The following is a 23683-nucleotide window of genomic DNA, read 5'->3' on the forward strand; positions in this document are numbered from 1 at the left end:
TTTTGTTGTGATATTTTTAAAGGTAATGCAATGCAAGACAGAGGAGTACATGTTCCTCTTCTCCCTTGAACCTAAAAATAGCCAGCTATAGTCGTCTCATGATAAATTTTTTAACTTTCATATGCCTGCTCTAAGAATTATGATAGCAAGGAAAGTCAATCAAGCAATCCTTGAGGTAAAGTACAAAAAGAAGTCATCTCAAAATTACTTCCTCAAGGAATTGTTTTCTAAAATTCCAAATAAAATAAAGCTATACTTAATTGATGTTCTTTAAGGTCTTTATTTCTTAAGTGAATAAGTGTATGAAGCTACAGATGTAAGAGTATCCATTCAATTTAGGAGTTTTTCTGTAATTGATGACATCTAATCATTAGATACTGTGACAGCTAAACCAAGAAATTGAATATAGAAGGATGTTCTGCTAGGAGGCGATATTTGTGGTGGTGATGATGTACAAGGACAGTGACTTTTAAACATTATGAAATATTTCAAATGTATGGAGAAGTTTAGAGAAAAAGTAAGATTACTAATGTGATAAACTGTAACCGTTAATGTAATTACTCATCCTTTATTTTTCTGCAATGGGAAATTATAAAATCTTTATTATTGTAAATATAATTATACACATTATTGTGTAAATCTTTCAAACTCTCTTTTACACGTCTCTCTTTTGTGGGCAAAAATAAACCATTTAGTGGTCACCAAATAAAATGATAAAAGATTATAGTTAGAAAAGGTTTTAATATTACAAAAATTTTCACTGGGATTTTGGTGACCATAAAATACAAAGAAACATTAACTAGTTTTCCATTGCTTCTGCTTCTTTAGTTAATTCTTTCAACCTTAATTGAAAAGATGCACACTGTAGGAAGGGGTAGAGGCAAAAGCATATTATAGAGATGAGTCCTCCTTCTCCCACTCAACTGGCCATAAAGGATATATTTTAGAAGTTAAGGCATCGTTTGCTGGACAGCAATTTCCTGTATATTTATCTTTATTGAATTTAACATCTTTGAAGACTGGGTTGTTCAGTTTCTCTAATTTTTCGTGAATACTTTAATGTCTGAATCTTCCATTGTCTTCAGGATTCTAAAATTTCCTCTATGGAGCGTGGGCTCCGAGACTTGGAAGAGGAAATTCAGATGCTGAAATCAAATGGGGCTTTGAGTACTGAAGAACGGGAAGAAGAAATGAAGCAAATGGAAGTCTATCGGAGCCATTCTAAATTTATGAAAAATAAGGTAATGGTGTTTGATACTGTAATTTTAAAAAGAAGTTTGAAAAATTGATGCATCCTCCTACGTCCTTAGTGATGATGGGGAACTTTGCACTGTTTTATCAGACTTCAGGGAAGATTACTTCTAAAATAATTCTTTCAAGTGGAACTTGTTCAGAATTAAAGTCAGAATTACTGATGTTCTATAGTTTTCTCTTAAAATTACCTGTATGAGGCTAAGTATATATTATTACAGTTTCACATTTCATATCTATTAGTACTTCTGAGATGATTTAGTAGGATTACATCCAGATGAGTTTTATTCACTATACAAGACATCTAATTCTCTACCTCTTATGAAGTATTTTGTAAGTCAAAACCCTAAGAGGCTAAACCCAGCCCCCTCCTTTTTTTCCTGAAATGGCTTAAAATCATGTTTTCCTTTCAAATACAGTTCCATGAAGGAATGCCCTTTGCTCTCTCCCTTGGAGAAGATCCTTCTGTATCAGGTTTATTGTTTCCCATGTGTGCTTCAGGTATACGTAAAGTAAGATATAGGTATCACTGAGACATGTCAGTCTGCATTTATAAGCTCAGTCACAATATTTCTTCCTTAGATTTAAAGTCATTTAATTTGATTCTAAAAACTATTTAGGCAAATTGGAGGACTTAGTTTATTAATTTATCAATTTATCAAGTTTGTTGTGGTTTAATTAAAAATCGTAATTGTAATTATAAAATATTACCTAGAAAATAAGTATCCCGTGCCTCTTCCCGCTACACCATATCCCAATTTTATTAACTAACCAGTTCCTCTGGAGTGAAACTTGTAAAGGAATCATACAATTTCAACTCTCTCTCCAGTCTGGTTTCTTGCTGGATGCTTGTACTGCCATGTAAACCTGTGGAACATTTTTCTAATATTTTAAGAGTCTGAGATCAAATGACTACTGCCAATTTCATGTTAATTTAAAACTCAAAAATTCATATATCCAACTTTCTATTAGTATGAAATTTTCATCCTAACGTGAAAACAAAATATACTACCATATAAGCTCTGCATCTCATTTGCTGGTTAGCACATTCCGGTCCATTTAAAAAATGCTGTGAAAATAGAAAACCATCTCTGGTCCTTTGAAGAGGGAATTAGGGGAATAGATTTGATTGTGTTATATGTTATTGTTATTTCCAGTTACTGCTCTGGCTCAAAAGCAGATAATAAGACCTAAATTGACACATGAGTAAAAAAAGAATAACAATGTCGTGACAGGTAGAGCAACTGAAGGAGGAACTAAGTTCGAAAGAGGCTCAAGGGGAGGAGCTGAAAAAGAGAGCGGCTGGTCTTCAGGCTGAGGTCTTTGCCGTAAGATTTACTCTTTGTGTGCAGTGATCCCATAGTGGGACCCTGCTAGCTCTGGCTTCTGGGTGGCTTACACTTTCATTCTCTATGGTTGGCAGCTTTGCCCAGTACTGGCACTAACCAGCCTGCTCTGCTCTTTAACCAACTTCTGTGGACCCATATGTCACTTTGTGTGTAGTGAGCCCTCACCTGCTCTGGAAGCCCTATACCAAGTTTTTTATTATTGCTTTTATCACCGTATGGATGGTACTTCAAAGCTTGTTTTTTTCTAACTCCTTTCCTGTTACTACATACTTGTTGATTTATTAGAATGGTAGTCTCTTTTTTCTTCTTAGGCATCAAGAATATGCAGATGTCCTAGGTCCATCACCTAGTGTTTATTTGAATTTGAAATTCTTGAGTAAAATGCTTTACCTTCATATGTAGACATCAACTTTAAGTCCCAATGTGGTGATTTTGCGACAAATGTTACTTTCTTAACAGATATATAGAAAGTGATTAGCTTATTTAGAGTTATCTAGTAAATGAGACAGCATGAAACTTACTTGAAGTCTCTAAATCTAGTTCAGTCTTTCTAACAAATTTAAAATTCATTTGAAAATATAGTAATACAATAGCTAACACTTGAGCACTTTTATTATAAGCATTTTATAACCTACTAAGGTAGGCATATTACCAAGCCCTATTTTATAGATGAGGAAACTGAGGTAACAGAGTGGTTGGTGCTTAGGAAACACAGCTAGTAAGAGGCAGTTTGATTTTTATACAAGCAATCTGGTTCCAGAACTTGTACTGATAAGCTCTTCACTCAACTGCCCTATACTAGGCTGTGCACATATTCGTCACACAAGTGTCAGGAAAAAGTGCTTCTGAAAATAATTGTGGGATAAGACTGGAATGCAGAATAAAAAAACTTATGCTAATCTGGTGTTTGCTATTTATGGACCACTTTATAGCGTAGATTCAAAGTAAAGCATTTTGTATGCAAGGGTCTAATTTTGTTTACAGTAACCATGTATTGTCTAGAGGAGAAGTTGATCCATAACTTCTCTTTTTTTCCTCAGCTGCTATTAATTCATTCCTTTTTGTGTCAATAGGCTAAGCGTATTCTATACATTATTTTATTTAATCTTTAAATAATACAGTGGCACTGGTAACTTTTTCCATATTCACTAGGAAACCAAGGCTTAGAGAGGTAAAATAATTACTCAGAGACACAGTCATCCTCAGGTGTGATTGACTGCAAAGCCTGTGCTCCTAACTCTTAAGCAGAATTTGTGCTTTTCAACTCTGCTTCCCACTTAGAATATTTTCTTCCCTTTCTCAGTCTTTATGGTCAGTATAGCATTATTTGAAGATTATTTAATAATGCAGATGATGAGGGAAATGACATTCTGTATTTATTTTTGATCACCTGATTAGAGGTAGCTGGAAATTTGAGTCATCTTTAGGCTATGGTTCTTTAGCTGAGGAAGTGATAACACTTCAGACATTTCTCCTGAAGATTCATTCATACAACAAGTACGTTCTTAGTGCGGTCTGTATGTTATGGATGGAATAATACTAACCTGTATTTTTTGTTGGTTAAGATAGATTAGTATTGGTTAGTTATTAGTTATTAGTTTGTCTTACCACATATAAATGTGATAAGAAGTCAGTAATTTCAGTATCACCAATGAAACAAAAATACTTTTTATTTTTTTAAATTGAATATATGTAAAGTATTTTAATTGTAATAACCTTCGGTATAATGGACAAAACTTTTCAGAACAGTTTCTCATGAGGAAGTATAAAATAAAGTTTATTTAAATTAAAATTAGTCTTCTAAAAAGCACTAAAAATAAATTTCTAATTTATTGTTTCAGCAAGAAGACAAGCATTTTTCTCATATGCATGAAATGTCTTATTTACAGATAAAGTTATTCATTCAGCAAATATTTTCGTGTGCTTATTGCGTGCAGAGTACTTGATACAAAGAACATCAGTGGAAGATAATTGTAAATTATGTTTTCATCCTGTTATATAGATATATGCCGTCAGTTGCCACATACTATAATGACGTAGTGTCTTTCATGACATCCCTTAGTGCACAGCTACCTTGCTGACAGTAGACATAATATAAAAGGAGATCTGATTTCTGTTAATTTGGCTTACATTTAGAATAAAAGACTATTTAAAAAATTCTTAGAAACACAAATGTAAAGAAGATGCTAGATGTTTTCTAAGTTAAGATGAGAGAAATTTATAGGACAATGAATGGCATCTATTGATTTGTAGATTACTCTGTCAGAATAATTAAAATTTAAATTATACACCTCGATTCTACAGAATGAGATTTACCTATTCTTTATTTAAGTCATCCATTTAGTTGGAATGATATGTCATAGGTTATATAACTTTGTAGATGGAATCTTTTTTTAGGTAATAGCCTTAACTCATCAAAATTATAGGATTTTTTTAGAAGCACATTTATAATGCCTTATAACACTAAAAGTGGCTTTTAAGAAAAGAATTTTATGTAAACTTTAGTTCCCGAATGAGAAAAAACAAAAAAATATAGCAGTGGCTGCTTTCAAATTTAAATAGCAATATGAGGAATTTTCTTTTTTTCATTCTGAATTATATCTACACTAATCCTGCTTTACATTCTGAAGAGGTCTGACTTCATAAAATGAAAACTGTTTTATCAGCACAGTGTTACGTGCTTACTACTATCTCATAGTCATCTAATTGAATTGGGATATTTCTCCTTCCATTCCTTTTCTGAAGGATTTCAAATAATGTTTAGGAGACACAGTAAACGAAAATAGGAAACTTCTTTATTAGTTGAATAAGCTTTGGGTTTTATATTTTTGGGGGGTGGGTAGGTGGGTATCTAAAATCAGATAATGCAAAAAAGATGAACTACATCCTGTCATAAAACTAATACTACATTTGGTTTCTTATCTTGTGACTCATCTGTCAGAGATCTAGATCAGAGGTAGTTGTTTCATTTCTGTTTTCTTTAAAACATTTTATTTTCTCCTGTAGATTGGTCAGGTGAAGCAGGAGCTGTCTAGAAAGGACACAGAACTGCTAGCTCTACAGACAAAGCTAGAAACACTCACAAACCAGTTCTCAGACAGCAAGCAACACATTGAAGTGCTGAAAGAGTCCTTGACTGCTAAGGAACAAAGGGCTGCCATCCTCCAGACCGAGGTAAAAAGAATTTTGGAATATTTGCAGGGAGTCAATTCCTTGGTACTTTTCATATGCATTACCTCTGCTCTTTTTGTTGTGCTTAGATTAAGGAGATAAGAATAATGTTATGATTAATTCTTTAGCAATGTGATCAGTTATTCTACTAAAATATAACCATCTTGTTTTTGTTGTTTTTGGATCTAACAGTTTAAAATTGTTGCAGTTTATATATGTTTTTAATACTTTGGACTTTCACTAAGTCTGTACTTGTAAGCATACTTTAAACTAACGTTATAAAATGAAAACATAGTTGTAAAAAAGAAATCTAAATGAAGCTTTTATTCTCACCCACTGTAAATCTTTTGGTCATAAATGACAATGAGCTTGATTATTCCATGTTTGGATTATTAAGTGTTCTTAATTTTTGATATTATCAATAGCATTAAGTGGCAAACTGTGGAATCTAGAAATGTTCTAGATAGGTCTCTTTTTGAACTACAAATCATTAGACAATGTGCCTTTATACCCTATTTGAAAATAAAGTCAGCATTTTTAGAAATCTGAGACGATTATCTTAGTCTGTCAGCCCAGATTTCAGGTAAGAATACACTAAGTAATTTAAGACAGATGAGAATCTGTCAGAGTTGTAGTGAGAAGGAATTGATGATGCTATTTGGATTTACTGTTTTAATGTAAATGCTTTTTAAAGGTCTCAATGAAATAGAGAATTTAGATAGGAATAAGTAGGTAGTTCTTCTTTATAGAAGAAAAAGCATATAGTATGAATTAGTTTTTCCTTTTCTTTTAAAGAACCAGGTCATAGATAAATAAGGGTATAGTTTGATGGAAAAAAGAAATGGGGAATAGTAAAAAGAATGCATAAAAACATCATAGACCCAGAAGATCAGAATCTTCAAGTGAGGAGGGATGGGAAAATGACCAAAACTATTCCACGTAGTATTTTCATAGTTTGGGACGTAGTTGCAATTGAGAGATTTAGATGACTTAAAACTTAATTTTTTCTCTTTTATTCATGTGTCATTTTATTATCATAGCCAAAATCCATTCTACCTCAGAGGGTTATTTTGAGTATAAATCAGACTGGTTCTGGAGTCATAATAACTGAGTTTGAAGTTCAGCCTCACCACTTACTACCCAAGTGCTTGATCCAGGACATGTTATTTAACTTCATTGTGCCTCACTTTATATACCCGTTAAGATGATGAGAATAGGAATGCTTATCTCATAAGGTTGTTGTTAGGATTAAACTAGGTATTCACACCTAATGCCTGGCACACACAGTAAGGTCTTTGTATGGTAGTTATTGTCATCATTGTGATTCTTATAGTAAAATCAGCTAATATATATAAACTACTAGAATGTTAAAGAGAACATAGTTGGTTTTCTTTTCACTGGCATAAATTTAATTTAAAAGATCTGCTCTTTCATATTTTTGTTAAGCTAAATTTATGTTTATTTAGAGAATTTTAAATATAAAATTATCTGGAAAATGTGACTTGCAAGCTATCAATTTGTGGCTTTATTCAAGTTTTCACTTCAGTAACTGGTGTCCATGCAGTACTATGAAAGGATCAGAAGAGGGTGCCAGTGTTTTAGAAGTGAGCCTACTTCCAGGTTTGCTACTGTGATAGCTTTGGATGGAGGCAGCAGGTGTGGGAACCAGAGAACCAGGCAATTGGTTGATGATAATGCAAACATTTAAAAGCTTGTCACAGTCTAATAAATGACTTTTTCCTCTTGGCAATCCATCCTTCTCTTTGTACCCCTCTCAAATAATGTTCTTATTAGCTAGGTCTCACACAGATGGGCTTGTGATTGGTTTCTTGTACCATAGAGAATAAAGACTGTATTTGTGGTCCTTCCTGAATGATTTTTATATTTGATTTTAGCTATTGTGGGAGTAACTGAGTTTCAATGATTACCTCATAAGTTACTAGGACAATTGCTCAAATATAACTGTCTCATCCTAAAATATAACAGTATAAAAGCTAACTTTCTTTTGAATTTGAGATGATTATATGAATGTAATATGCCTACTTATTAGCATTAGTTTTTTTTTCTTAAGTTACTCTGGTGATACTTGACAAGGGTCACTTTTTCTAAAGCAACTTTCTCATGTTAGAGCCCCTAATAGGAAGTTTGAACCTGCTCTTTGAAAGTTCTCAAATATTTCTATAATTTGATCTTAATTGATTTTGTCCTTCTCTCTGCAGCTATCCTAGACTTTGGTCTAACTCTCAAATCACTAAATTAAGCACATATGATAAAGAACATGGATCAATGAGTTTTTTTAATGTTAAAATTTTTTAAGGAAAAACAAACATGGGAAAAGACCTGATCTTTTTTCCTGTTCAGGGTCCAGGGAATTCAGCTCTCTCATGTTGGACAGTGTACATTGTACAGTATCTGTGCAAATGCTTCTGCTTTATGAACATCTCTTTTAATCTGTTGACCTTCACAGAGGTGGTCTGGATTTAGTAACACAGTGTTCAGAAGCATGGGCTTTGGAGTCAGACCTAGGCTTGAAACACAACCCTCTACATTAATTAGTTCTGTGACATTAGGTGAGTTGTTTTACTTTAATACTCCATTTCCTGATCTCTACATGAGGATAATAATAATAATACCAAGTTCCTAAGGGTAATATGGCTAGAACAGCTAAAATTATGTAGCTCTCATCCGAATTTGGAGGGAAATATTAAACATCAATGGATTAAAAAAATTTTAAATACCTTAGAGTTTAGAAGTACTTTTATTTTATATGATTTTTATTATTTTATTTAATCTTCAAAATGATGGTATGAGTTAGGCAAGACAAATACTGTTTTCTTGCTTTTCTATCTGAGAATTATATAAAGGATTTAATTAGCACATTATGCTAGGACTTGGGGCCAATCTCACTAGTAACCCAGGGGCTTTTGATAATGGTTACAATATTTTTTAGAAATTTTCTATTTTTTTGCCCACGTTCTTGTTCTTAAATCTTAATGACATACCATGGACCACTCACTGAGTTTTTTTCCCTGGTTGAGTTCTCATTGTACACAGCAGAAATGATTTTATCAATAAATTAAAATAATAGAGATCTTACTGTCTCAAAGTAGTACCATTTTTTCTTACTTTTCCAGCACATTGAGTTTTGGAATTCTGTTTATTATAAGTGGATGTTATCACCAATATCTTATTGACAGAGGAAGCAGTTCTTCTTTCATAGTTGAGTCAGGGGATCAGCGTCCAGTACAAAGTAAAAAACTGCGCTAGCTCCAGATGTTCGGGCACTGGAGCTTGGACGTTGCTATTTAACATGTACCTTCTGCGGGCAGTCCCACCGTGGTGCCCCAGAATGCCAGCCTCTTCAAGCTAGTGTTCTGACTTCCTCAGTTTACTGAGAGTTAGTAATACATTCTTAAGACTAGAGTGCAATTTTAGAGATGATCTAGTTTTTCCATAATTAAAAAAAATATATATGATAATATCTAACGTTAAATGCTTTCTGTGTACTGTGCAGGGTGCACATATTTTTGTTCATTTTTCTGAGGTAATCCTCACAGTAACCTTCTAAGAAATAAGAATTGTAGCATTTTATAAATGGGCACATTGAAGCTTAGAGAGATTGAGGTTGCATGACTTAACTGCCTGATTACCTGAAATTCAGTACCCGATCAATTAAAACTCCAAAACTTATATTTTTGATTATGATGATGTATTATCTCCCTGTGGAATCTGAGTTGCAGAGAGGGTAAGTGACATGCTGGAGGTCTATGCAACTATTTGATATTAGTTTTGAGACTAGAACCTCTATTTTATGACTCTTGCTAATTATGATATGACTCTTGTTCGATTGGTAGTTTAGGGACTAGCTACATAGAAAGGTGGGAGAAAAAGAAACAATTCGTGTTAGAGATGAGAAAAGGATGCAACCTAGAATTTAGAATACTGGTAATATATAGCTTCAGAAAAAGAGGCAGGCTTTCATGACATGAGATTATGAAAGAAGAGAAAGATGTATGGATTGATTCCTTTATTCATTCAATAGTTATTTGTAGATATCAGCTAAGGACTTTTCTGGGCACTAGGGATACAGTGGTGAATAAAACAGAAAGGCTAGTTCTCTCTCCCACCATATCCACTCCTAGAGATAACACAGAAGTGGGGGAAGTTGAAGAATCTGACAAATTAACATAAATATTGTACAATAGAAAATGATCGGGGTGTGTGTGTATGTGTTTGTGTGTGACTGCTTCTCTCTCACATTGTTCTGGCTGGATCATCACCCTGTCACAACTGTGAGCAGTGCATAGCCTCATATCAGTTATGAGGTAGCAGTGGGGGCAGGTGCTACGGGGTAACAGTAGTGTGCTGTTCAAGCCAACTTTTGAAGGTAGACTGACCATCTTCTGAGTGCTCCCCCCTCTCTTCACATCCCCTCTATATCTGAGGTAGAGGATCGCTTTAGAAAAAGAGCTTTGGTACAGGAGAGATGCAGATTATTGCACCACAGCTCTGTGGGGCTCGTTTCCTGCCACAGCCACTTTCCCCACTTAAAATAGTGAGTTGGTACCACTCAGAGACTTGTTTGGGGAGATGTAGATAATGATAAGCTTAAGAAATTGATAGGAAAATGTAAGTAAGGATGTTTATACACTAGGGCAATGAAAACGGAATGTGTAAGTTTCAGAACATCAGTGTAAAATGCAGTTTATCCAGGTGAGGGTAGAAAAGAATGGAGGGAGGAAGATAGTGTGTAGACATCGTGAAAAAATTTGGCTGAAATAAGTATGAATAATTGGAAAGGCAATAAAGTGCAAATTAGTTCAACTTAGATAAAAATACAAATCTCAGTAAGGCTAAAAAATATCGTGCAGATTGTATGTATATATGTATGAATGTTATCAATAAGAATTAAAATAAGACAAACAGCCAAATTAAAAATAAAGATGTAGAAAAATTAAAAAAATAAAAGGTATATCAGGAAAATATGACTCCCCAATGTTTCATTTTAATACTAGGGAAATTATTTTTAAGGCAAAGAAGTTATAAAGCACAAAGAGCAGTGTTATATACTAAAACAAGAGCAATTGATCAAGAAAATATGATTGTGGACAGTTATACATCTGATAATATGTCTTAAAGTATATGAAACAACATTGGGGAGAAATAGATAAATCAAGATTAGCAATTGGTCATTTTAATATGCTCCTTTCAGAATTTGATAAAGGTAAACAAAATAAGCTCAAACTAATAGGTAGAGGTGTGTGTGTGTGGAGAGAGAGAGAGAGAGAGAGAGAGAGAGAGAGAGAGAAAGAGAGAGAGAGAGAGAGAGAGAGAGAGAGAATAACTTGCACTGACAAATAGAGAATAAGCAATATTTTGAAGAACTTACTGAGCAATCATAAAATTAATCATGTACCAGGCCACAGAGGAAGCTACAAAAATCCCTAGGAATCAAAGTCACATGGACTATGCTCTCTGACCCCTAATGCAGCAAAATTAGAAGTCAACACAAAATTAAAATAAGTTTGAAATCTGAAAACATACCACTGAATGACACTTGGGTTAAAGGAGAAATATAAAAATTTTAGAAGTGAATGATAGTAAAAGCACTACATATCAAAATATGTGGAAGAGAAAGTAAAAGAAAATCCATGGGACATAACTCAAGTAGGGTTTAGTTGGAAATGTCTAGCATTTTAATTAAAGTTATTGGGATAATATTAGTTAATAACATTGTATAAATTTCAGGTGTACAACTTTATAATTGACATCTGTCTACTCTGTTGTGTGCTCCCCACCCAAAGTCTAGTCCATCTATCACCTTGTATTCAATAGCCTTTACCCTCTTTGTTCTTCCACCCTCCTTCCTTTTTGGCAGCCACCATTCTGTTGTCTGTGTCTGTGTCTATGGGTCTTTTTTTTTCTCTGTTTGTTCATTTGTGGCTTTATGTTTTATATCCCACATATGAGTGAAATTATATGGTTCTTGTCCTTTCTGCCTGATTTATTTCACTTAGCATAATACACTCAAGATCCATCCATGTTATTGCAAATAGAGATATTTCATCTTTTCTTATAGCTGAGTGATATTCCAATGTATAGATGTGCCATTTCTTCTTTATCCAGTCGTTGCTCGAAGGATACTTAGGTTGTTTCCATGTCTTGGCTATTGTGAATAATGCTGCAGTGAACATAGGGGCACATATATCTATACGAATAAGTATTTTCAAATTTTGGGAAGATACCTAGAAGAGGGATTACTTGGTCACATGATAGCTTTTTTGTTCATTTTTTGAGGAACCTCCATGTTGTTTTCCATAGTGGCGGCACTAGTTTTCATTCCCATCAGCAGCATATGAGGGTTCCCTTTTCTCTACATTCTCTCCAACACTTGTCTTATTTTGTGTCTTATTGATAATAGCCATTGTGAGCTGGTATCTCATTGTGGTTTCAATTTTGTATTTTCCTTACAACTGGTGAAACTGAGCATCTTTTTATATATGATACTGAACATCTTTTTGTATATCTGTTGGCCTTTTATTTCTTTTTTGTGCCTAATTGCACTGGCTAGGACTTCCAATACTATGTTGAATTACACTCGCAAGAGTGGGCATCCTTGTCTTGTTCTGGATCTTAGAGGAAAAGCTTTTAGTTTTTCACCATTGAGTTTAATGTTAGCTGAAGGTTTATCATATACGGACTTTATTAAATTGAGGTACATTTCTTCTATACCCATTTTATTGAGTTTCTTTTTTTATTATAAATGGATGTTATATTTCATCAAATGCTTTTTCTGCATCTGTTGATATGATGATATGATTTTTATTCTGTAATTTGGTGCATCACATTTATTTGTGGATATCGAACCATCCTTGTATTCCTGGAACAAACCCCACTTGATCATGATATAATACTTTTAATATATTGTTGTATTAGATTTGCTAGTATTTTGTTTAGGATTTTTGCATCTATGTTCATCATATATGTAATTTTCTTTTTTTGTGTTTTCTTTGCCTGGTTTTGGTATCAGAGTAATGTTGACCTCGATTTTTTGGAACAGTTGAATGTTTGGTAAAATTCTACAGTGAAGCCATCTGGTATTGGACTTTAGTTTTTGGGAAGGTTTTTGATTCATTTTGGTTTTCTAACTATAGTTCTGTATTTAGGTTTTTCAGTTCTTCATGGTTCAATCTAGGAAGATTATACATTTTTAAGACTTTGTTCATTTCTCATAGGTTATTGAATTGGGTGACATATAGCCTTTCATAGTATTCTTTTGTAATTCATTGTATTTCTATGCTGTATGTTGTAACTTTTCTTTCATCTCTAATTTTTTTGAGTCTTTTCTCATTTTTTTTAGTCTAGCCAGAAGTTTGTCAATTTTATTTATCTTTCAAAGAACCAGCTCTTTGTTTTATTAAGTTTTTATATTGTCTTCTTGTTCTCTATTTTATTTATTTCTGCTCTAATTTTTATTATTTCTTCCCTTCCTCAGACTTTGGGCTTCATTTGTTCTTTTTTTCCGAGTTCTTTAAAGCGTAATGTTATTTTGTTTATTTGAGATTTTTCTTGTCTCAAGGTAGGCTATAAACTTCCCTCTTAGAGACAGAAGTGTGGATGTTATAGGTTGAGGGAGGGGAGAATGGAGAGTTTTTTAATGGATACAGTGTTTTAGTTTTGCAAGATGAAAAGAGTTCTGGGGTTTGGTTGTACAACAATGTGAATGTACTGAACACCACTAAACTATACACTTAAAATGGTTAAGATGGCAAATTTTTTGTTATGGTTTTTACCACAATTAAAAATTTTTAAAAATTACATGGACAAGAAAAAGCAGTTTTAACATTAAAGTGAAGAAAAAGAAAAGAATGGAGACCTGCCTTTTTAGATCTGAAAATGTATCACAGAGCCATAAACCAAACAAAACCAAACAGTATACCCCAGAACAGTGTAGTACTAGTATAAGAATGGGCAGAAAGACCAGTGAAAAAACAATACAGAATTTGAAATCAGAGACATGTATATGGAGCGGGTATCATAAACTAGTGTGAATTGAGGAAGTGCTATAAAATGGACATACTGTATGGAGAATAAAGTTAGCCACCTACCTCATACCAATAAAACAGTGAACTCCAGATTGATTAAAGATCTCAATATGAAAGAGAAAATAATAAAGTTGATTAATGAAAATGTTATATTTTAGATAGGATATCTTAAATGACTCCATTAAATTTCAGTATTTTTAGTCAAGAAAGAACACCATTGACAAAGTTAAACAAATGGGTGGCTGGGAGTACTTATTTTCAGTACCTCCCAAAACACCAAAGATTGAGATATGGGATTAAAAAAAGGATGCTTACAAAGGAGTTAGGAAAGATAGCGACTATACTGAGGGAGGAGAGGATTTTAACAGGCAATTAATAGACAAGGAAAGCTAAGTGATGAACAGATACAACACAAGATCCTCAATTTCATTAGTAAACTGAAACGTAAATTTCAAAGACAATGAAATACTATATTTCATTCATCAAAGTGAAGGAAATTAGAAAAGGAGATAATATTCAGTACTTGTAGGATTTGGGCTAACAGGAACATCAAGATCCTAATTGGTCCCAGTAATCCCACTCCTGAATATAGTCCCCCAGAGAAAATTTTCTGCTGATCCACAAGAGGACATGCATAAGAATATTCACTATAGAACAGGAGTTGAAGGCAACCAAAGTATTTATTACTGGGAGCGGGGTGGGGGGCGGGTAGGGAGGGTGGGTTGAATAAGTAAGAACAGTGGATATGGACTATGGAAATCTATGTAAAAGAAAAGCAATGACCTAGAAGTATTTATAGGTGTATAGCATTTATATAAATAACACATGTGAATATAAAAATAAGCTGCTATATTTCTAAGATTTCTAAGATACACGCATATTCAAGAACATATTAAACACATTATAATGGCTGCATATTGAAGGAGGACTAGATATTCGACATGAATGGAAATATAATAGTAAAACTGCATTGCTCAATGACGGTTTTAAACAAATCGAGGAATGAGAATAATTTAGTTCCTTCTCCAAGTTGATAAAAGTTTGAAAGCAGTAATTTTGACTTCGTAACTACTATGAGGGTAAGTTGGATATGATCTGTTGCCCTATTGAGCTCAGAGTTGATTTGGCTTATCTCCCTGACAGGGTAGATGTCCATGTTTTTCCTCATCCCTTCCAATACTGAGCATCTGTCAACAAGGACTAGAGTTGTTCTGAGGGATTATTGTATTTGTTAACTAAGAGGCTTGGATCTTAATGGTGACATGTGAATAGCAAATATACCTCGACCCTAAATGGGGTAGAGATTTGACATTGATACACTTGCATAAATCCAGGACTTTCCTGAGAAAGAATAGACTAGAAAAAACTTCTACAGTTATTAATTGACAGTATGAGAAACTGACTTACTCACTTGGCCTGTGAGTTGGAGGAAGTCTTTGCTCAAGCAGGTTTGAGTTCGAATATACACAGCTGCTCTCAGGGAACATACTTTCAGCATAGTTCACAGAGTCCCATAGATAAAAGTCCTGCTTAGAATGAATTTACAACCTCAAATTTCTTAATCACCAGTGGAATTTCATCTATTCTGAGCTGATATCAGAAGAACAAACAGAGTTATTAGACCTTTAAGAACATTGGATAATAAAATGAAACTATACATTAAATCAGCGCTCCCCAACCTTTTTGGCATCAGGGGCTGGTGTTCCTGTGAGAATCTGATGCCTGTTGATCCGAGGTGGAGCTTGGAGCTGAGGTGGTGATGCTAGCGCTGGAGAACGGCTGCAAATACTGATGAAGCTTCAGTTTTTCGCCTACCGCTCACCTCTAGCTGGGCGGCCTGGTTCCTAACAGGCCACAGACTGGTACTGGTTCGCGACCTGGAGTTTGGGGACCCCTGCATTAAATGACTAGAATAAAAGATGGTCTAATAAGCATGGGAGCACTCTCCAGAATGGATGAGCAGATATAACTTATTGGGTTGTTATGTGGAAATATTGAGAGTAAAAGCTGATACAGTATAGTAAAGGTAGCACTAGCTGTTTAGTGTAGCATCTTTTAATCTCAGCGTTGCCACTTGTTATATAAGTTTGTACCTTTGTACATCAGTCTTCTCTCACTTGTGAATAGAATAACAACACTTCGTAAGTCTTGTGAGAATTAAACATGTATATGTAAATATTTATATATGTACATAGTAGTATTCAGTAAATATTTATTATCATTATTAAATACATGAAGGAAGGATTTAAAACATGAACAAAGAGCAAAATACAATAAATAAACCAGGCAGGTTGTAAAGGAACAAAACAGGAATTTAGACATGAAATACATATAATAACTAAAATGAAAACTCAGATTATTAGTTAAACTGTAAATTAGAGCTATAGAGACAGTTTATGAATTGGAAGATAGGTCTAATGAGGTATTATACAGAGAGCTATAGGTCAGATAAAACAAGTAGAAATTTCTGAAGAGAAGGCTGTGGCAATAGAAGTCTAACTTACATCTATGAGATTTCAAAAAGGGTAAAGGGAATGGGAGGCAATTTTAAAAGATAATTGCTGAGAATTTTTGACTTGATTATAGGAAGGGAACTTCAGTTCAGGAGCAAATAATTCTTGAGCAGGAAAATATTCAGACCTATGTACATCATAATGAAACCATAGATAAACCGATCTTAAAAACTGCCAGAGAGAAAAGTTTTCTATCAAAGGATTAACAATTAGGCCAGCAACAACAACAACAGCAACAGCAACAGCAACAACAGGAACAAGAATATGGTAGAGTAAAATCTTCCAAGTTTAGTGTAAAACATTGACAACTCATAATTCTGTACCCAGCTAAACTGTTGTTCATCAGTGGAGGTAGAATAAAGACATTTTTCAGACCTACACAAACTGAGAGTTTTCTACTTTCCACATAGAAAGAACTGATAAAGATAAATTGTACCTAAGAGGAAAGGTTGAGATGCAAGAAAGAGGAGTCGAAAAAGGACGTTAATGTGACAAGTAGGAAAAACAATCAAAATCAACATAAGAGTTTGGTACAGGCTTAACAACAATAGTGTTATTAAACCCAAACTCCAAAATCAATTGAGATTTATCCAATAAAAGTGAAGACTTTTGGAGAAAGATCAAAAGGAAAACCTTAGCAGTTACTTTTGCTTGTTGGTATAATTTGTCGATGCTATAGAGCAGGTGAAATTCTCCATCTAGTTTGTTTTTGTCTTTCCCTTTAAGAGGAACGTAATAGGATTGAAAAAGGATAGGATGTATATTTCAACAGTGGGAAAATGAAAATGAAGCCCAAGATGTGTGAAAAGAGATATTGTTAGAAAGCATCCAAGAGATCTATAACCTAGTCACTCGAAGTGTGGTTCAAAGGCCAGAAGTATCGGCTCATCTAAGAGCTTATTAGAAACACAAAATCTTGAGCTACTTCAGATCTATTAAATCAGAGTTTGCATTTTAACAGTTTCCTCAGTTTTAGAAGGTCTACGAAACTTTGTCTTTTGGCTAGGACAGTTTGAATCTCAGGTGCAAATAAAATCACAGATCTGTTATTGATCATTATTGAAGAATCATGGCAATAGGAGAGGTTTGTTAGATTGATTTTGAGCAAACATCATTTTGATTTTCAAAAAAAGGAAAGAAGAGGATTGCCACATCTATGCACAATCTAATGTTTTCTAAGTGCATTTTTAGAATAGAATATTGGAGGACCTTCAAGTAGAAGTGGTGATCACTTAAAGTCAACACTAAAACTAGGTCATCTCAGACTCATATTTTTCTTTGGTAGAATTTCTAGTCTGGAAAATCAAGAATATATGGGAGATATTGTAGATCTATACCTCATCAGGGCATTGGCAAGGCAATGCAAATAAGATGAAGAAGTGTAAACTGGGTAAGATGATAATTAGGTTTCTTTGAAACTGTAAAATGATTTTTTCCAAAAGATGTTTAATGATATATGTTAACCTACATTTAAATTTCTGGTAGTATCTTGTATCTCTCTAAACTTGACTCTTCCTTGTTTTTTTAATGAATTGGATGGGAAAAAATTGGGGGAGAGGTGGGTAACATGCATGTTAGATAAGAAATTCAGCATTCCTGAAGATCTTTAAAGAGCAAAGTAATGGGCTAAATCAAGAATAAAATTTAGTAGGATGACTGTAAAAACCTTTTTTCTACCCCTCCCTTTCTCCAACAAAAAGCTAGCAAAAACCTCAAACAAAACAAGACCGTAAAAACAACAACAAAAAAAGCAAAACAAAAGTCTATTTAAGTAATCCTTCAATATCTGTACAGTGACTGCCCGCCACCCCCTCCAAAAAAACCCTCAAAACTATGCAATCTTAGGTTGTTTTTGAAGTGTCTAGAGATAAGGATAAGGTGATTAGACCACATCTAAAATACTGAGTTCTGGGTACAATGATTTAAGAAGCATTGGCATATTTAAGCATGTTTAGACACAAAGAGTTTGACATCGTGGCATATTAAGGGACACTTGAAGGTTACTTTGGAAATGCTCTTGGGTGTACATGATACTCTGCATGTATTTGAATGACTGTTAAGTGGAAAAGAGTCTGGCCTAAGGGGTTAAACTTGAGCCTATGGATAAAACTACAGAAAAACATGTTTTTTACTTTAAAATAAGAAATAGCTGTCTTTTTTTTTTTTTACTATCCCTGTTAAAAGCAAAGTGTGAGCATCCTCTGGAGAGGAAACATGTACCTGGTTTTTACTGTAGGTGTTTAAATACTAGAGAAGCCTGCTCAAAAGGGATATTGTATAAAGTAAGGGTCCCCAACTCCTGGGCCATGCACTGGTACCAGTCTGTGGTCTGTTAGGAACTGGGCTGCCCAGCAAGAGGTAAGTGGCGGGAGAGTAAGTGAAGCTTCATCTGTATTTGCAGCTGCTCCCCAGCGCTAGCATTACCGCTTTAGCTCCACTTCAGATCATCAGGCATTAGATTCTCATAAAAGCACTCGTCCCTTGTGCCGAAAAGGTTGGGGATCACGGAAAGAAATTCAGGCTTTAGATGAGATTGAATCAGGTTACTTTGAGGATCCTCTCAATGCTCTTTTCATATAGGGCTTTAAGGCTTAGTTGATCTTAGTTCTGATACCAGAGTGAGGAAGTATTACTGATATGTTGGCTTAGAAGGGGTCAGGACAGAACTAGGTTGGCTGACTGCTTTGTCGGATTTGCAGAGACCAAGAGTATTGACATTTCTACTGGGACTGCATAGCTGAATATAGCTTATTACAGTTTACACTTTGTATAGCCATTCGTGTCTTCTTTGTTTGCTATGAAATTTCAAGGGAAAGTAGATGGAGATGATGTTAACATTATTTTTTTAGATTATAAATTTGCAGCTTTTTTTTCTTTTTCTTTCTTTCTTTTTTTGTTTTGTAAATGAAGTACAAATAAACTACTGTGGAATGACCTTTTTGATATTTTTCTGAGCTCTTCAATTTTTTTTATCAGGTATGAGACTTCAAACAAAGCTCAATGCAGTTTGTTGAAGCAGCCTTTTAAAAAGGTTTACTTGTGTATGTTGTCAATCCCATAGCCCAATGCCCTTCATTCAGACTTCTTTCTAGGTGGGAATGATGGGAAATGTGGTGATAGGAAATTGTACTTAGTGATCTTAGGCAAGTCACTTAGTTTGGTCTCTGATTTGCTCAGCTTCATTTCTAAATTTAGGAGTTTAGATTATATAATTAAAAAAAATTATGAAATATTGCCAAATATAGGAAAAATTCAGAATATAATAGATACCATTTATACTTCTGAAATTAGGATTTTAGATTATTTAATTAAAAATTATGAAATATTGCCAAATACTTAGGAAAAATTTAGAAAATAATATAATGGATACCACTCAGATTTAACTTACATTAATGTTTGATCATATTAGGTGATTTTTAAAGGTCCTTTAAAAGGAAAGCTTCTAAAAATAATCTCATTCTAAACTAAATATTCAGTGGAAGATCTGGTTTAAGTAGAAAATTTTGTTAAAATCTCAGGCATTTAGAACTGGTTGGACTAGGAATAAAGATTTGGAAGCTGTTATGGAGGTGGTAGTTAAAGCCTTAGGACTGAATTGTTTTTTCTAGAGGAAGTTGTATAAAGTGAGATGTGAAGAGGGGAAAACAACAGAGTGAAAACTGAAAAGTGTGGTCAGAGTTAGAAAGAGAGTGAATCATATTGATAAAGCTATAACCAATGGAATTATAGAAAATGAGCTATTGTTTCCATGCAATAAGTACTGCTAGTGTGCATTTAGATAGGTCCATTTATTGATATAAAACAAAAGGAAATTCAGATAGGTTGAGATAGTAGTTTTATGATCAGAAGCGAGAGATCAGAACAGCAAGGTAGTCACTTTTCTGTTTTTGTCTATTGGTAGAGAAAATCTTGCAGAGAAACCTTCTGTTTATATTGAAATTGGCATAACCTATTTGCCACAGACCATGATGTTTGGCAAACTGAGCGGATGCAGTTCCTCCATCTCAGTTGATGTGAATAAACAAGGTGTTATTCTTCCTGCCAGGATTGGTGTTCGGGTGATGACTGTGTGTCTTGCTAGTCTCTGAGCGGCTTTCCTGAGTATGTTTTTTGTGGTTTGGAAAATATGGACCTCACAGAAAATTATACTATGAATTTAGTTCACTCCAAACCAAAAGATCAGTTTAGAATTCAGAGCAATTAATCTAGTAGTAGCAAAGTGGTTTTTGTGGTTGTTTTATCTCAGACCTCCAGACCAACACATTTAAATTCTGCATGGCATGAAAAGCAGGACAAGAAAAAGTGTATATAGGGGATTTGAATATTTAGTAAAGAAAATATCGTTTAGTAATTAGAGTATGGACTTAGATAATTTCTGTGCCTAATATTTGTGGTATGAAATATTTTTTATATCAAAGCCTGCATTTCCAGCTACTCTTACACCAAAACTTTGTATGTTTATAACAAGAGTTTTTATTGTTTACCTTTTTCAGTCACCAATTCCTGTGGGTCTCATACCTGACATTCCCTCAAAATGGCATGCAGGTATTCATGACTGGTTAGTGCTGGCATTTTTCCAGGTCATTTAATTGAGGCAGGGATTTAATGTAAAAGTGTAGTTTAGGGCATCTAGGTACATTGGTAAAGAAGAAGCAATATGAAGTCTTACAGTTTTTCTCCTATGAGATGCTGGTGCCATCAGAATGAGAAACATTTAAAAGTGATGAGAGATATTTTCCTGCTGTGTTCTGATTTCTGACCCACAGATGAAAAGCCTTTCATTTTTCTGAAATTAATGCTGAGAAGAAATGAATGATAAGGAAACTAAGCAGTTAAGACTTATCTACATGTTCAAATGTCTTTTGCATTATAATAGGAATTTAATAGTGTATTTTGGGGATATAGAGTAAAATGTCTTTTAGGACAGTTGCTTTGTGTTTTTGCTTGTGGTTATTGGAATATATAGTATACATATTATAGGTTGAATATATAGTATACAAAATAGAAATTAGAATGTAGAAATTAGGTGTAAATGATTAGTGTATGATTTATTTATTTTTTAAAAATTTCAGACATGTATAGTTTTCTAAGACTCTGACATCTTTAACTTTGCAGAAGGGTCAGTGGATTCAATAAGAATCCTCTTGACTTACCATGACTGGAGCCCTCTTATGGATTCAGCTAATAGGAACCAATAACCATCAGGTGGGATTAGTAACCATGTAGGCTGGCTTGAGCTAAGCCTGAATGCCAAATGGATAAGGGTCAGTGGATTCTTTTGGCATCTTGAGCAGGCTGGTTGTTGAATTTCATATTCCACAAAGGTGTTTGCTTTGTGGTGGCAGTTATTTTTTTCCTGATCAAATCAGTATTCCATCTATTATTGATACTTATGGACTTTTTTTTCTTCTTTGCATGATGGAATATTTCTGATTTTAATAGGTAGATGAAGTAAAACTGAAGGAACCTTAAAGACTTTTGACATCTTGCACTTTAGAAAGGACCATTGGAGAATTCAGTGTAATTCATCTTTGTTTTGCATCAGATTTTAATTCTTGCTCTGAAGTTTTTAGTGCTGAATTCAGGTACCTAAACTGGAAGTTTTTAGCATAACATCTCTTAGATCCACAGGGCTTGGCTTATTTTATTTCTGCTGTTTGTCAGTAAAACACATTTTTTATCACTGCTAAATATTTTCTGTCTCCTTGTCCCTGAGGAAAATTTTAAGTAGACTGGCTACCTTAACATGTCAAGTAAACATTTCATATAGTATTCAAGAGAAGAACTCATTTAGATCTTCTTGGATATCTTTCATTAGCTGTGTGTAATTTTCAGCATATAGATCCTATACACGTTTTGTTAGATTTATATCTAAGTATTTAATTTTTTAAGAGCAATCTTAAATGGTCATAAATTTTGAAACTCGGAGTTCTATATTGGGTTATGTTTAATTTTGGCTAGTTCACAAAATATCTATTTTTAAAAATAACTATAAATATGCCTGCATTTTCCTTAGTATTATTTTATTAAGAATTATTGCAGGCACATAAAAATATAGATAAAATAATAAAACAAACACTAAAATGGTATTATGATGTACTGAAGTTTTAATTTTAACATAGTTGGATTTACTAGTACTTTTTTCTTTTTGATGTACCTCTTTTGTGTCTTTTAAAAAAATCCTTCCATGCCTCAGTGTCTTAAAAGTATTATATTTCCTTCTAGAAGTTTTAAAGATTTGCTTCTCTTATATAAACCTTTAATTCACCCAGGATTCCTTTCTGTATATGATACAGGTTAGAGTTTCCCCTCCATCGGTATTCTAAAAACAGTTTATTTAATACTCTATCCTTTTATCACTGATTACATTGTCACCTCTATTTTATATGTGTATGGGTCCCTATGTGTGCAGGTCTGTAGCTGAACTCCCATTTCTGTTACAGAGGTCTATTGGTTTATTCCTATACCAACACCATACTTACTGATTTTTCTTAAAAAATTTATTGACATAAAATTAACTGCGTATATTTAAGATGTACAATTTGGTAAGTTTTGACACATAGACTTGTGAAACCAACACCACAGTCAAGATAATAAATATTGTCTCAAAAGTTTTCTTGTGTCTCTTTGTAATCCCTTTCTCTTACCCTTCCCTTGCATTCTTCATTACTCCTGTCTTTCTCCCTCATTTCCGGGCAACCCTTTATCTGCTTTCTATTACTGTAATTAGTTTGTATTTTCTAGAATTTCACTTATATAAAATCATACAGTATATACTCTTTTTGTCTAGCTCTGAGGGGAGGAGTATAATACAGAATTAATGGTTAAGATCATAGCATCTGGAGACAGACCATTTAATCTTAAATTTCTGCTCTGTCACTTATTTATAGCTGTAAAACCTTGGGCCTGGCATCCTAAGTCTCAGTTTCCTAGGTTGCCATGAGAGAGTGAAATTTTCCACAGGGAGAATTCGAGGGAAGAAAATACAATGCTTGAGGATAGAATTGTGAGGATATTTAATATACTGTATATATGGTTGGCAAGCATATACTTGACCATATGCAGGAAGGTTCAGAAGTAAGAGGGAAAATGGTTTAATATAGACGTAAATATTTGTCAAATAAATATGACTAAAAATAAAGGAGATGATGCGAGGCTTTGTTTGAAATGATTGCTCATGGTGGGAGAAAAACAAGCAAAATCAGAATAGAGATAATAATGAAAAAGATAGGGATGATAGGTTAGAGGTTATGTTGTGGACAAAGTAAATTTAAGCTCTAGTAGGCATAGAAAAAGGAAAAGAATTGTTTCAGAAATAAGATTTCCACAGTTTGAAAGTACTTTTTTTTTTTTT

General features: G+C 33.8%; 1 protein-coding gene across 7 annotated transcripts in view; it reads left to right on the forward strand.

Annotated features, from left to right (window-relative positions):
• ERC1 (ELKS/RAB6-interacting/CAST family member 1) overlaps positions 1-23683 on the forward strand; it is a 482353-nt gene that overhangs the window by 115357 nt on the left and 343313 nt on the right. For 4 of the 7 annotated variants that reach the window (XM_039869201.1, XM_039869205.1, XM_039869198.1 and 1 more), the window contains exons 5-7: positions 1086-1241; positions 2487-2579; positions 5607-5774. In XM_039869201.1, the coding sequence (XP_039725135.1) occupies positions 1086-1241; positions 2487-2579; positions 5607-5774 (417 nt within the window). The remainder of the gene's footprint in view (positions 1-1085; positions 1242-2486; positions 2580-5606; positions 5775-23683) is intronic. The other 3 variants (XM_039869202.1, XM_039869203.1, XM_039869204.1) reach the window with 2 other exon arrangements.

The sequence above is a fragment of the Pteropus medius genome, unplaced genomic scaffold, assembly GCF_902729225.1.
Source record: "Pteropus medius unplaced genomic scaffold, Ma_sr-lr_union100, whole genome shotgun sequence".
NCBI lineage: Eukaryota > Metazoa > Chordata > Mammalia > Chiroptera > Pteropodidae > Pteropus > Pteropus medius.